This window comes from Antechinus flavipes, chromosome 4 (genome assembly GCF_016432865.1).
Source record: "Antechinus flavipes isolate AdamAnt ecotype Samford, QLD, Australia chromosome 4, AdamAnt_v2, whole genome shotgun sequence".
NCBI classification, from domain to species: Eukaryota; Metazoa; Chordata; class Mammalia; order Dasyuromorphia; family Dasyuridae; genus Antechinus; species Antechinus flavipes.
The window spans coordinates 156,896,568-156,913,008 of NC_067401.1; the positions used below are offsets into that span (position 1 = coordinate 156,896,568).

General features: G+C 33.8%; 1 protein-coding gene across 1 annotated transcript in view; it reads right to left on the reverse strand.

Moving 5' to 3' along the window:
- The window catches only part of MAP2K6 (mitogen-activated protein kinase kinase 6), a 126,359-nt gene that overhangs the window by 33,164 nt on the left and 76,754 nt on the right, over positions 1 to 16,441 (reverse strand). The window contains exons 2-6 of the mRNA XM_051995220.1: positions 11,293 to 11,359; positions 5,403 to 5,451; positions 3,738 to 3,851; positions 2,025 to 2,144; positions 181 to 297 (exon numbers count right to left, since the gene is read on the reverse strand). Coding sequence (XP_051851180.1) covers positions 181 to 297; positions 2,025 to 2,144; positions 3,738 to 3,851; positions 5,403 to 5,451; positions 11,293 to 11,359 — 467 coding nt within the window. The remainder of the gene's footprint in view (positions 1 to 180; positions 298 to 2,024; positions 2,145 to 3,737; positions 3,852 to 5,402; positions 5,452 to 11,292; positions 11,360 to 16,441) is intronic.

A 16,441-nucleotide genomic window follows, 5' to 3' on the forward strand; every position in this document is an offset into this window, starting at 1 on the left:
TGCCAAATGAATACACTTCTAAAAGGTACTTTACAATAATGGGCAAAAGAAGAAAAGCCAATGGTATAATTGTGTCTTATGCAACATCTTCACCTAAAAAAGAAAAAGCCAAGCCAAAACTGAACTACCTTTTCACTCCTTCCTTTCAATGAGCTTCTTTTACAGGAATGATCTACTTACAGAAACCGCAATTTTTCCTAAGATATCCTCTGGGATCGTTAGGCCCTTATCGATGACTTGTTTGTAGAACTTGTCCAGTGAGGTATCCATGAGTTCCATACAGATCCACACATCACCCTGGAGAGAAAGAAAAAGAGACAGACACAGAAAGACAGACAGACAGTTAGCACAGAGACAGAGACAGAGGAAGACAAAGAGAGAAAAAAACAGAAAGAAACAGGGAAAAAGAAAAATGAGAGACACAGAAAGAGGAAAAACAGAGATAGAGACAAAGAAAGCAGAGCCAGAGACAGATTGAGATAGAGAAAGAGAAAGATATCAGGAACAATTCACATCTGTCCAGGGATGAGCAATAAACATGTTGTTACATGATCCTTCCAGCTGATGGTGCTCTCTACCTCTTTTATTATTCCTAGAACATTTTATATGTTGTTTGCTTTTATTAGTTCTTTTTGAATAAAATGTTGAATCCTCCATATTCCCAGGAGAATATTTATTGAAGAGTCTAAAATCCTTTGCGACAAGAATTATTTCATGTCTACTGGCCTATCTTTATATATCTTTAAAGATATATAGTATAGTGTATATATAGTACTAATAGTGTAAATACATATAATAGATATTTAATTCACATTTATTGAACTAAGTTCTATTAGATACACTTTTATGTACCTCGTGGAAGATTAGAAACTTGGAAGAAGGCAGAATTATCTCCAAGACCTAAATTAACAAGAAGCCAAGTTGAAAGTCACAGAATTTATAGATCACCTTTAGTGTAATGTAGTGTAATGTACATCTTAATTATTTAAACTACATCTTAATTATTTAAAGTGAAATGCAAGAACTTATCCATCTCAATCAGTTACCTAAGCCTTTCATTCTTTTTCAAATAACTTTTTATTGATATATGTTATATTTTATAATCTAAATTTCCCCTGTAGCCTTCCAAGCTGTAAATGTTGTTTACCACTATTCAAACTTTGGTATCTATTTTATATACATTTTCTATATATAAAGCTTCTCAAAGAATCATTTCTTATAATAATTTTTAAAGAGAATAAAAGATTTAATAAAGCTGATTGATACATTGAAAAAATTTGACATTGTATGTTATGTTTCAATTCCTCTACCACTCTTCAACCTCTGCAAATAAGTGGGAGGGTAGTATCTTGTCATATGTCTTCTTTCAGGTCAAATTTTATTTTCTGTCATTTTACAACATTCAGTTTTAATTTAAATTTTTAATTCTAATGGCATCCTGGAGTTCAAGTATGTGATACTCCCTCCAGGCTTTTCCTCTGTATATGAGGATCAAAAATGTTCTCTCAATCAAAATAATTAACATAAAGAATGAAATTAAATATTGTAACCCAAATGGCATAAATTCTACTTTTGAGGATTTTAAATGTGCGCGTGCGTATACACATACACACACACACATACACACACATGGAGAAAACAAAAGAAAGAAAAGGATGTTAAGGCTCTAAATTTCAAATAGATTACTGATGCTAAAACAATCACAACATAAAGGAATCTTAAGTTTCATTTGAGCAGTGTGGATAAATCATTCTCCATAGTTAAATAATATAGCTAAAAGGTCAATCAAGCCAAAAAGGAAAAAGGGACATCATTAGTAAAAAGAGCACTCATCCAAACTAACTTTTTGGTTGATTACATAATAATCACATAACCCTTTAAATCACTCAAAAGGTATATTTATTGAAAAGAATGATAATGATTGAGTATTCTTTACATAAAGACAAACTTCTGGCAAAGTAGCTCTCTACTTTTTACTCTGTAAATTCCATCCTTTGAAAACTTCCAACAAATGAACTACCTACCTCCCGAAAGAGTGCACCATAAAAGGTGACTGTGAAGGGGCAATCCACTGTTCTCATGGAGATATCCAGGTCCATGAGTAACCTCTTCTGTTCCTGGCTATTCACAGTTGCTCGGATTCGCTAAATAAAAATGTATGGAAATTGGTTTTTCCTTCTAAAATAACAGATAATTTCTAGATATGTCTTCTAAAAGTCAAGGCAATGCAAAGAGATCCCCAAACCAAGTGAGATATGATATAGTAAGATATATTACATCATTCATTTGATACACTTGAGTAACTTACAATGAAAAGGCTAGCTGGTACTATCTTTTGAGGAATTAATAAGTAATTTGTAGTTTCATCTATTGATTTTTTTTAATTCTTCCAAAAAGTGGGAAAAAACTTTTCCATTATACTCAATGGTTTTTGCTTTCTACATTTGTACAGGCAATTACAAGGAAAAATTTAGGTTTATACAAATTTAGGATTCTAGGAAGCCAACAAGCCATACTTTTCTTTTCAATTTTTTTCCTAAAAAGAAAAACTCTCTATATATGTAGTGAGTAAGGCAGAGGGTTCACCCAGCACTTAGATTTTTATAGACGTCAAAAAACTATTGACTCCTGGGGAGCTAAAAAGAAAACAAAAAGAAAACTTTCATAGAGTACATACAAGAGAGCAAATATGTACAAAGAATCAAAAATGAGGTAAGGGATCATTTAATCTAACAATATCTACGAAATGACAACAACCAGCATCAACACACAACATTTTCAAAGACTTTAAAAGAACATCTAGTTTGTAGCAAAAATGAGAATTAATACAATATTACTAAGAGTTCATATTTTCTTGGATATTTAGTCAAAATGATCATAATATGTAAACTAAAGACCTTATTATGACAAGAGTCCTCAATCATTTTTACAACTTGGGTAAATATGATTGGACTATCTCATTACAGGAATTCATGGCAGTTTTGTGTTGTTATGTATTAGATGTACTGTTCTCAATTTTTTTTTTTTTTGTTTTCTTGTAAATAGAGATACCGGTAGTTTTTAAAACTATATTTTAAAAAGTAGTTTGATAACTGCATAAATTTTGCATAAATTACACTCTCCTTTCTCTACATTATGTCCGCAAATGAAATTTTTCTTCTTAATACTAAATTTTATAATAAAAACACCATAATTAATATTTATAAAGTGCTTTTAATACATTTCAAATGAAGATTTTTTTTATAAATGAGAATTTGATCCACATAAAAATTGTGAGGTAGATGCCATTATTATTCTCATTTTACAGATGAGGAAACTGAGGCTTAGACAAGTGAAAAAAAACTTGTTCAGGGTCACTAAGCTTCAGAACTTTAGTCCTCTATCCATACACCATACTATCTCTCATATTAGAATCAATGCTTATACATGATTCTATCTCCCGAAAGAGTGCACCATAAAAGGTGACTGTGAAGGGGCAATCCACTGTTCTCATAGAGATATCCAGATCCATGAGTAGGCTCTTCTGTTCCTGTCTACTTTTTCAAATCCAATAATAAATGAATTCCAGTTCAAAAATTGTTGAAGACACACTTCCTATTTACCATTCTTCCTAAGAAGTCAAGGAATCTTTCTTTTAAACATTACCAAGATTATTCCTCTAAAATGGATGGATCTTAATTTAAATGGAAAAAATAAACACATATATACAATCAAACATCTGAGTAATCTCTCTCTACCTTCACTGCCATGATCTGCCCACTAGGCATGTGTCGCATCTTCTCCACCACCCCATATGCACCTCTTCCCAATTCTGCTATAGGCTCCAGGTCATCAGCTTTCACTTCGAAATTCTAAAGAGAAAAAAAAAACAGTCCTTTCTGTCAAACTTCTACAAGCACTGAAGAAAAAGGCTTTTCGGTAAAATAACAGATGAGATAACCTCAAGTGAGAAGCCCCAAATGAAATTTTAGTAGCAGACCATTTCAGGACTTGTCACAGTACCCACCATACTCGAGTAGAGACTTCAAATGATTTAATGTTACTTAGTTAATTCTAGAGAGAAGAGGGGAAGGAGAGGAAGGAAAGAAAATTCAGTTACATTGTGTTGACTAAGTTTGAAATTTATCACATAGGACCAACTAGTTTGTATTCATGTCTCAACCTATTCGTGCTTGAAAGAATCTGCTTTTTTCCCTCAAATACAGAACAATAATTTTCTAACAGAACTACAATGGCTATGTTCTGCCTCACCATGAATAATATAAACATTTCTACACATACTACCCTCCTCAACAAGCCTCTCAGAAGCCACAATCTCCAGAATTGTTGCTGTTGTTCAGTTCTTTTCAGTTGTATCTGATTCCTTGTGACCCTATATGGGGTTTTCTTGGCAAAAATACCGAAGTAGTTTGCCATTTCCTTCTTCAGTTCATTTTAAAGATGATGAAACTAAAGCAAACAGGGTTAAGTGATTTGTCCAGTGTCAAACAACTAATAACTGTCTGAGAATAGATTTGAATTAAGAAAGATAAGTATTCCTGACTCCAGGGGTGGCACTTTATGCACTGTACCTTTGAGTACCACTCCAGTGTGTTACACAGTCTTTAATTAAAAATAATTCCAGTCAAACTGGGCTATTTGTTTTTCATATCTCAAACATTTTCCCATTTCTATGCCTTTGTGTTAGTGGTATCCCACCTCAAAAATGTATTCCCTTGCTACTTCTACCTTGTGGATCCCAGCTTCCTTTAAAGAATAGTTCAGCACTGGGAAATGAACGTAAACTGTTTGCATTTTTGTTTTTCTTCCCAGGTTATTTCTATCTTCTGAATCCAATTCTCCCTGTGCAACAAGAAAACTGTTCAGTTCTGCACACATATGTTGTATCTAGGATATACTGTGACATATTCAACATGTATAGGATTGCTTGCCATCTGGGGGAGGAGGTGGAGAGGGAGGGAGGGGAAAAATCGAAACAGAAGTGAGTGCAAGGGATAATATTGTAAAAAATTACCCTGGCATGGGTTCTGTCAATAAAAAATTATTTAAAAAAAAAAAAAAGGAAAGAAAGAAAGAAAAAAAAAAAAAAGAAAAGAAAAGAAAAAAGAATGGTTCAGGTCCTACCTTCTATATGGGGACTTACTTCATCCCTTCTCCCCCACCCCCTAAGCTAGTAGCATATCTTTCTTTGCTTTGTATAAATTTTGGACTAACTTGTATAGATGTAGAAGTAGAGGGTAAATTTTTTAAGGGAATGTATTATTTTGTTTTTATCTTTGTATTCTTAGCATCTAGCACAATGCTTTGTATATAGTTAATGTTTAATAAATGTTTATGGAATTCAGTGGGAAAGTATACCTGTGAAAAAGTCCACCTCTAGGTATTATCTGACTTGTTCTCACCTTATCGCCAATTGAGATGCAAGCCTTGGAATCTAAATCCCGAGGAGGTCTATGAAAAAAGAAGATAAAATGTTAAAAATCTTCACTATATACATAATTCCTAAAAAGGAAAAACATGGTATTATCAACACAAAAGAGGCCAAATAGAATAGTATGAGTTTCAAGTCCATGCCTTAGGAGAAAAGTCAAAGGAACTGTGCATGTTTAGCATGAAGAAGAAAAGATTCAGGAGGCAGGCGACAATTGTTTTCAAATATTTAAAAGAACCCTTGATGAAAAGGAAATAAGCTTATTCTGTTTAACCCCAGAGAGAAAAGCCAAAAGCAATCAACAAAAATGGCAAATAGACATATATAAGTTTTGTGTAAAGAAAAAATTCCTAAACATTATACCTATGCATAAGTGGAGTGGGCTTCTTCCAGAAATAATAGATAACTGGAAATCTTCAAATAAAGGCTAGATAACTACTCACCAGGTATGATGCATAGCTCTTTTTTTTTTCATTTATTGATTGAAGTACAGAGCCACTGAAGTCCTCCTTTACAACTCTGAAAGTGTGTGATGATTTGAAATACTGACTTTCCAATTCTACATAATATGTACATTTGTGTTAACATTTTCTAAGAATAATAGGTTTGCTTGTGGTAATGAATAATCAAAACTGAAAAATAGCCCTCTAATTCTTTTACAAGAGCATCAACATGCTTAACTACTTAACTAATCTTCACCCCCCAGAGATAGTTATAAAAAAGTTTTGGACCAAAAAACTTGAGTTTCATTTAGTCTAACTCCTACGTTTTAAAGATAAGAAAACTGAAGCCCAGAATTAAGTTGCTTTCCCAAGGTCATACCAATGTTATACATGGCAAAAATTGGATTAGAATGTTGGTTTCCTGATTTCCAAAACAGTGCTTTTTCTAACTCTGAAGGTTTCTGACTCAAGTCAAATTAAAGGCTATTTAGGGTTATAATATTTTTAAGAGGAGATCATCAAGTCCAATCTCTCAATTCGCAGTTGAGAAAAGTGAACCTTGGAGTGACTTGACAAAGTCATACAAGCAGTAAGCACAAACAGAATTTGAATCACAGATCCAGATCTTCAAATTCCAATTTCAATTTCAGTTCTATTTATTAAGTACCTATCAACCTACAAGTTTCTCTAAGCTGAAAAACAAATACTAGTTTCTTGATTTTTTTTTCCTCTAGCTAAAAAGTAACTATCTTGGTCTGTACTTACACCTTATTGGAGATCTTGAAAGTATTTACAAAAAGTAAGTAAAGAGAAGTATCATGTCACAGCAAATAGAAAGCATGTCTTTGAAGTCAGAAAGATCTGGGATCAAGTGCTGCCTCTAATACATACATATACTCTGATCACACACCATGTGATTATGGCCAAGGTACTCTCAGTGACCCAAAAAATTTTGTAGTTCTCTAAGTTACAATCCATTTGAAGATCTGCATCAATGGAGATATTTTTCCCTATCAGATATAAACAAAATATACATAAATATATATCAATATGCATGTGTTGTGACATAATAGGATACTAGCCTCAAATCCAGAAAAACTGAGAATCAAGTACCTCCTCTGGTTGTGTGACTGTGCAGAGTCACTTAACCTCTCAATATCTCTAAGCACAAGGGACTGTAAATTGCAAGAAATGGTGCCAAACTGTGTTGATAAAGGAAGTTCCTTCATTCATGGGTTCCCCCATGTCAATAAAATCTGAGGTCCAGTTCCTATCCCTATAAAGGAAAACAACCCTAATAAAAATAATAAATCATTTAAAAAGGCATTGAGAGTTGAGAATTGTGTTCAATGTGAAATAGGCAATAACATACAAATGACAACAATAAACCTGAACCTCTAGATTTCAATGGGCTCTAAAAGTATATTTATCTGGTTCAACTCAGAAGTTCATGCATGTGAGTGCATGCATATGTATATACATACACACACACACACACACACACACAACCTGTGGTTCTTGCCACTATATAGTCCTATAGACTATTCTGCAATAGCCCACTCAGAAATAATTAATTTTCCTTACCCCATTCTGATAAAATCCTATCCTTAATGACTATTTTAAAGATAAAAAAGTTATTAAAACTTTATTAAATATTACTAATAAGGATCTAAAAATAGAAGTAAATAAAAACTGAATTGAAATAATTACTGTCTTTCTTTTTCATCTCAAAACCCAAGGTAAAGATTTCTATTTACAAAGAATATAAAATTAATCTTTCCTATCCCCATAATTACCTTAAAAATATTTCTGTGCTTGCTATGCACATGTGTAGAAGTTCATAACAGAATTAGCAAAGGTATTTATATATAATTTGAAATTTTAGGGGAACTCTTCAGAAGATGGCTTACATATCTAAATCTCAATAGCCCATTCTTCATCTTGAAAGTTTATTTTGCCATTTGCATTAATTATAATGATATTTAAGAATAAAGACATTTTTAAATCATATGATCAACAAAAACAACATTATAATGATTTTCACTTTTTAAAAATACAAAGCATTTTCAAATAGTAGCAACATAGTCCTCGCAAGAAAATATATTGACTGGGAATTAAAGACCTGTGTGATCTTGGAAAGTTGCTTGGTTTCTCTAGCCTTCCATTTCATACATAAAATAAAGTTGAATTCGATAATCTCTAATCTTTAAAATTCAAAGAATCTATGTGTCTACATTAATACCATAAAATCTTTACCTAATAAGAAAATGTTATTTTATAGATAAAAGAAATTGGGGGGGAGGGGAATTGCAAATTTTTTTTGTTATAGTTATTAATGTCTGTTAGTCTAGTCTTAGCATTAGATAGACATGGGTTCATATTTACATCTGACATATACTAACAACTAACAGATAAACTCGTTGATTCAAATAACTTCAAAAGACTACAAATTAGAAATAAATTGTTAATCTTTGATCATGAAGGGAGGTGGCATATTGGGATCTCTTTCTCCCTTCTTCCCCACACCCCAAAAAATCTTCAGGGTCAGGCCTATTTTATTCATCTCTCCATCTCCTCCAACATCTAGCATTATGCCTTAACATAATTAAACACTCAATAAACATTTATTGAATTTATAAAAATGAAATTTACTTGAAGTTAAACAATTAAGAACAGAATTGAGAATAAAATTTGGTTACCTGACATCTAACCTAATTTTCCATACTCCTAATGATATTAATTAGCTCACTTTTTTTTCAGGTTTTTGTAGCCATCAAGTTGACCCAAAGCAGGAAATGAAAGCCCACAATCTAGCAGATTATATTGTAATAGTGCCTTCTCTAGGATTAATCATAATAGATTGCCTTGGAGACTTGGATGGAATCAAAAATGGGAAAGGATGTTCTTGATCTTTTGTGTAAAACTTGGACTTCTTGGGACAAAAGCTCAGACCTATTAAAGTTGCTTCCTTGAATTGTCTCCTTCTCTAGCTTCTTTCAAATCCTACCTAAAATCCTATGTTTTGTTAGGACTCTTTCTCAATTCCCCTTCACATTAGTGCCTTCCCTTTAAAAGGAATTTATCTAAGAGTATCTTCTCCATTGAACTATGAGAGCCTTAAGAACAGGTAATGTTTTTTGTCTTTCTTTGGATACCCAGAATTTAGCACATGCCTGCAAATACATAGGAGACACTTAATATATGCTTGTTGATTTGATTTGAATTACTCTCCAAACATAAAACATAATATTCTCAAGTATTCCAAGAATGCACTATTTTCTCCTTTCCCCCATTATTCTCTCTCATCTTTCCCAAAAGAATGTAAGCTTATTCCCAATAGAATGTAAGCTTCTTGAGAGAAGGAACATTTTGGCTTTGGCTTTGTTTTCCTAGCACCTAGCAGAGTACCTTGAACATTGTTAAGAAATTAATAAATGACAGATGAATTGAACTAAGCATGTATTCATTCTCATGTTCAATAATCAGTTCTTTATATAAAATCAGGAATCCTGCATCATCCTCAGTCATTAATCAACTGCTTTCTCCTTTTACCAAGATTTTTCTATCTATTTATCTATCATGCCAAAAAATGACCCATTTACATTGTTAGGGAAGGGCTTGGAAATTCAACTCAGCAAAAGCCAGTTGAGATTCATGACTGTAGGAGATGTGCCTAAACACACATTATTCAGAGGACAAAAGTAAGAGGGAGAGGAGCAGATGCCAAGATATTTGTTCCTCTGTGTGATGTAAAGACAGCAATATGAAAATTAACCTACCATCTCGGAAAATTGGCCAGAGTACATATAGTGGAGATAACAACTCAAAATAGGAAAGGGTTAGGATAGAGATCTTAAGGAGCTTAACGTGAATTACAAGGACTTGAAAAACAAATAAACCTATTAATGAATATATGCAATGAATCTCCATACCATTTCTATATTCCAAAAAAAAAAAAAAATTAGAATTGCATGAAATCCTAACACTAATACAATTTAACCCTATCTTTTTTATAGTTGCATTAAAATTTTAACATTAAATATCAGTATAAACCATAAAACTTATTCAGTTGCTGCTGATCTTTAAACTAATTAATTTCAATAATAAAGTCCTGCCATGCTGTAGCAATCACTCCAAGTAACCATCAAAATTGTTTGTCCATCCATGCTCACTTACTTTTTCTTGTATGTTTGCAATTAATGTGCCATCCATTCTTCCACCTTTTTTCACTTTGAAGTCTTACATAAATGTCTTTACAGATTATTTTATATTCTTTATTTTTGTTAGTCTTAATTACATTATCATATTTTGTTGTATTAATATATCACAATTTGTTTGACCATTTTCCTATTGTCAGACATTTAGCCAAATCTGTTATTTTAATGATGAAGGAATTGTGACTGAGAATGGAGAACCAAGGCCACCCAGCTAATCAGTGAAAACCAAAACTAGAATCCAGGTCCACTGACTTCCAATCAAATGTTCTTTATTCCATAGCATGCTAAATTCTGCCTAAATGCATTGGTATTCTAGGCTTTATAAACAGGGGCCTATAAAGAGAAATTCATGAATAAGCTATAAGGAAAAGATTAATAACCTGTTATTGAGTTAAAGGTTCACAATACCCTTCCCCATCTTCCAGAGAAGTATGATGGGAGAGAGAGGGCGAGAATCGAATTCCATGAAGGAATATAGAAAACTAGGCAGACAGGTATGTAGAAGGAAAGACAACCCTACTTCACCTGTTAGATGCATCCAAAGACATTCAGGTAGAGCTCACTCTTTTAACCAGCAAATTTTATAATTAATATATAGTGTTTTAAGGTTTGTATTTTATTTTTACCACAATCCTGGAAATGTTATGTCAATTTTACAGCTAAGAACACAAAGGTAGGCATAGATTCAGTATATGACTTTCCAAGGGTCACACAATCAATATTTGAGATTGGCTATATGACTCAGATCTTCTTGATTAGGTCCAACTATAGCACTTAGTTGCTTCCAGAAAATATCTCTCTAAATTCCTTCTCCAGTGTCTTATCATGATAGGGAAGTGAGCCTGAGTTCTCAAAGATTATGGCATGCTCTGAGAGATCTAATAGTAGGGGCAATAACCTCTATTTATCTATAGACTAGCCTAACCAAGTTTAGATAAACAACAACAGCTTTGCTCCCTAAATAATGAATATTTGGTCACAATAGATCTCAAACTCTGCATTGGAAGAGGAAATCCTCCACTCATCCAATCAGATGGATTTAAAATTGTAAAACAACTAGTCAAGCACCCAATACTCTGTCTAGAATGGACTTTTCTAAGAGCAGCCCTTTCTAGATTCAGTAGGTCACCTACAAATGTCAAATTATCCAATGGTCTCTAGAAGTTTATGACCCACAAGCAACAAAATTTTGAAAACTTACGCTGAACTGGTCTGAGGCTGTTCAAATGCTTCTTTTGGAATCTTCAGCCCAGGATTCCGTTTCCTGCCTTTGGAGAAGAAATCAGGGAAAAAAAAAAAAAAAACAACTTAAGACAGGAAAATAAGAGCAATGGAGACAAAATTAAGTGGAGGGAATATGAAGCATCTATGTAAAAACTACTTTGATCTGCTAACACCCATGGTTTTAATGCCCATGGTTAGAGGGTCACCACTTTTCCTCTTTTCCATCTAAAATGAAATTCTTCTCATTTTTCAAAGCCCAAGCCAAATATCATCCGCTTCAAGAAACTTTCCCTGATCCTCCCTCCCTCTTGCACAGTTAATAACCACTCTTCTCTTTCCCATCAGATGATGTGGTATATAACTCATGTTATCTTTTCTATTTTAGTTATATTTCCTATTCTTCCCCCATACCAAAAAAAAAAAAAAAAAGCTACATTGTTTTCCCTTTGAGTGCAAGAAACGTTTATTTAAGTTTAAAACTCCCCTAGTGCCTAACACAGTGTTCCATACACAGCAAGGCTCTTACTAAATGTTAGTCTAATTCAGTTGTTAGCTTTGTCCTCCTTTTGCAGCTGACACATTCAGGTAGAGCAGACAATTTTTAAAAAATGAAAAACCTGGATTTACAGTTTTTTGTAGAATATTGAATTCTGTGACAGGAAAAAGTAGGTTAAAATTCTAACTCTCCTACTTTCTATCTATATGACCTTGGGCATGTTACATTTTACATATCTGAACCTCAATTCCCTTCTTTAAAAATGAGTGGGTTGAACTAGATGCTTAGAGGTACCTCTGTGATCCTTTATGTTTGTGGGGACTCTGGATGTGTCTTTGTGTAACCTGGACAAGTCATAATAATAACTGAAAAGTATACTTACCTTTAAAATTGACAAAATATTTATTAAACATTATTTCTTTTAATCACCATGACAGTTCTGTGAGATAAGTATTATTTATTGATATTATCCCCATTTTATTCATATTGATAATTGATATTATACCCAGAGAAAGAAACTGAGGTTCAAAGAAACTAAGTCATTTACAGAGTGTTATATAGCTAAGGGCAATTAGGTGACACAATATCTAAATTTCCTTGTCTGGAGTCACGAAGACCTGAGTTCAAATGCTGCCTCAAATACTTGTTAGTTCTGTGACCTTCAGCAAGTCTTTTAACCCTGTTTATTTCAGTTAAGTGTCAGGAAAAGGAAATAGCAAATAACTCTAGTAATTGCCAAGAAAATCCCAAATGGGGTCACAAAGAGTAAGATACAAGTGAAAGAACCGAACAATAAAAAACAACTAAATATGGGGGAGCTGGGTGGCACAGTGGATAGAGCACCATCCCTGAAGTCAGGAATCCCTGAGTTCAAATCTGATCTCAGACACTTAACACATCCTAGCTGTGTGACCCTGGGCAAGTCATTTAACCCCAATTGCCTTAGCAAAAAACAAATAAACAACTAAATAAGTGTCAGAGATGGGATTTGAATCTAATAAGTCTTCCTGACTCTAAGTCCAGCACTTTATCAACTACAAAAAACTCCCCACTTATCAGCTCCTTTGTCTATAAAATGAGGAGGTTAGATTTGAGGATCTCTCTGCTTAACTTCTAGCTCAAAATCCTATGATTATTTCTCCCATACATCTTTCTATCCCTGAGTCATATACTATATCTGCATTACCTGCTGCTTGTTTTTCCTCCTACCCAAATGAGTCACTTGGCCTGAACCTTTTGAAAGGTAAGTGACATAGAGAGCTGATATTTTTCTCAGAAAACATTCTCCTATTGTCATTCCCCAATTAAAATAGAGGAGCAAACTCATTAGAAAGTATGGTGTAAGAGGCCAAGCCAAGATGGGAGGGTAAAGGAAAGCAATATAGTGAGAGCTTCTCCACAAATTCCTCCTAACAGGTCTAAAAGTTGCACCAGATCAAATCCTGATGGGGGTAGGAAGGGGGAAAGGGAAGAAAAGAAAAGAAAAAGAAAAAGAAAATTCATAATAAGCCCTTAGTCCAGCCCATGTCAACACTGGGAAACAGACAAGGAAGTGAGTAAACACTGAAGATAAAGCTAGGCTAGGAGGACAGTGCAGTAGAGCATTCCAGCACCCAAAGAGAAGCTGTACACCAGGACAAGAAGAGGTCTCAAACTCAAATCAGACCTCCCCAGACCCAAACCAGGGCACTGTGATTAGTAGAGATGTAAACTGGGAACTTCAGAGCCCACTGCCCAGTCCCAGTGCAGGAGTCCTAGAGCAAAATGAGGACATGGACATACCCAAATAGGGAGTCCCTGGGCAATGCACAGAGAAAGAAAAAGCTCCGAAGCCAGTAGAGCAGCAGCAATGGTATGCCTCAGATATAAGATACGCTACCAGTCTATATGGGAATAAACAAAAAGAGAGCCCACGATTTTGCCTTTTTGATAGAGTCCAGCAGCAATCTACTCTTACAATGAGCTAAATCAGTCAAGAACTTGCAGAGCTCAGACTAAGAGGTAACAATCTGACTTTGCCTTGGATCACACCACTTTAGGTTCACTAAAAATTTCCAAGTTTATCCCTGACTTAATAGTCCCAAGAAAGTAGCAATAGAAATAGTCCAAATTTTCTCTTCAGAAGTGCAATTAGAAAGAAGGAAGGTCAAAAGAAGAAAAAATATGCCACACTAACACACACACACACACACACACACACACACACAGAGTTGGATACAGAAATACATTTCACTCAACAATGAAAACAGGAAGAAAATAGGGCAAATAAAAGAATATTCATTCAGTCATGTCTGACTCTTCATGACTCCAGTTGGGATTTTTTTGGCAAAGACACCTGAGTGATTTGCCATTTCTTTTTCCCACTCATTTTATAGATAAAGAAATCAAGGCAAACAGAGTTAAATTATTCACTAGGATCACACAGCTAGTAGTCTCTAAAGTCAGATTTGAACGTAGAAAATGAGTCTTCCTGGACTTCAAGTCCAACACTCATTCCACCTCATTGTCCAAAAGAAGGAATTAGTCCTAACCAAAACAAATTCTAAGGATGTACACAAATATTTGTAGTTCTTTTTAAGAATGGGAAATTGAGAAGTTGCCCATAAATTGAGGAATGTATAAATAACTTATGACATATAAATATTATAGAATACTATTCTAAAATCTTGTCAGCATAATGGCCAACCACAATTCTAAAGAACTAATAATGAAACATTCTACCCATCTCCTGATAGAGAGATGAAAGATTCATAATGGAAAAAGAAACATTTGGTTTTTTAGAATATGGCCAATTCTGATTTTTCTTGCACACCATGACAAATATGGAAATATTTTTAAAAGAATTGAATATGTATAACCTCTATAAATTGCTTGCTGTCTAAGAGAGGTGGGTAGGTAAAGGAGGGAGGGGGAAAATGCTATAAAAATGAATGTTGAAAACTATCTTTACAATTATTTGTAAAAAATCAAATATCATTGGGAGAGGGGGGAAATATGGCTGAATTGGAAATTCATTTTGATTGACTATACATACATGAGTTCAATCAACTTACTATCTGTATGACCTTGAGCATAAATTAACCTCTCTGGGCCTAAGTTTCCTCAACTGTAAAACTGGGCTACATAAACTCTGAGATCTCTTCCAATTGAAAATCTACAATCCTATGTGACTTCTCAAATCAAAATACCCTTCTGTTGACACTACTCCTCTATATTTGTATTGGATTCTCTTATTAGAATGGTTCCTTGAGGTTAGGCTATCTCTTGTTCTTTGCAATTATAGCCAGAGTGCCTGGCATATATGGAGTCTTTAATAAATTATTTTTTAAATTTATTCATTCATTAAAAAGAAAAAGAAAAAGTGTTATCTATGAAAGGAACTAAAAACTGGGTCTTAGAAAGTTACATGTTATTATTCTTATACCTTTTATTTTAACAACAAATTCATTTCTGAGCTTAATACACACATGCTTATAATTGAACGCTCTCTTATTTAAAAAAAAGCAAATAGTTAAGAAAAAAAATATGCAAAACAGTTACCACATCTTACAATCTACATGAGATTCTGCCGTTGTAGTCTCCCACTGGGGAATATAATGTTTCATTAGCTATTCTCTGGAATTATTCTTGGTTTTCCATTACTCAGAGTCTAGCTTCCTTTTAACGACCTCTTCATTTACATTGTTATAGCCATTGTGTACATTGTTCTTTTGATTCTGTTTATTTATTTAAAACTTGCCATTCTTTTTTTCAGTCCCCCTCCCCCCATTAGACATTTTTACATTCCAGTTATATGGCCGCATTCATATGTCAAATTTCTTCAGCTATTCTCCAACTGATTGGCACTCACTCTATTTCTAGTTAGATGCTACCACAAAGAATGCTGCTATGCATATTTTGTATATATTGGATGGGAAGAAAGTATACATCATGGACTATTTAAGAAGTATATTATTCTGGTGAGGGAGTTGACTGAAGGCATACTATTGAAGTCCTTTTTCTTCCCTCAATTTAATCTAGGAACAATCTAAACTCCTGAGTAAAGAGAAAAGGCTGTTTACTAGGCAAATGTGTTGATAAACTCTTGTCTCACAGTTCCTTTACTATATCAAAAAAAAAAAAAAGAAAGAAAGAAAGAAAGAAAGAAAGAAAGAAAGAAAGAAAGAAAGAAAGAAAGGCAAGAAGGAAGGAAGGAAGGAAGGAAGGAAGGAAGGAAGGAAGGAAGGAAGGAAGGAAGGAAGGAAGGAAGGAAGGAAGGAAGGAAGGAAGAAAGACATTAAATTCAGCACAAGGGAACATTCACCAAAGGGCAACCATATGACAAAAAGTCTAAAAATACATATAACCAAAACACCAAGGGATTATAAAAATATACAGATTTCAGATTCCTTTTCTCTTTTTCAGTTCCCCACTATGGTGCCTGTATTCCTCTTTGCCTATTTCACTTTTTTTCCTGTCAGGTTATAAACATTTATGAAGATCCTACTATGTAACCAGGCACTGTGCCAAGCAGTAGAGAAGAAAAGAGTTCTACTCTCAGAGAGTTCAATAGTATAATAGAGGAGACAACATTCAAACAACTATAGACAAATAAGATATAGCCAGGAGAAAATGAACATAATTAATCTAC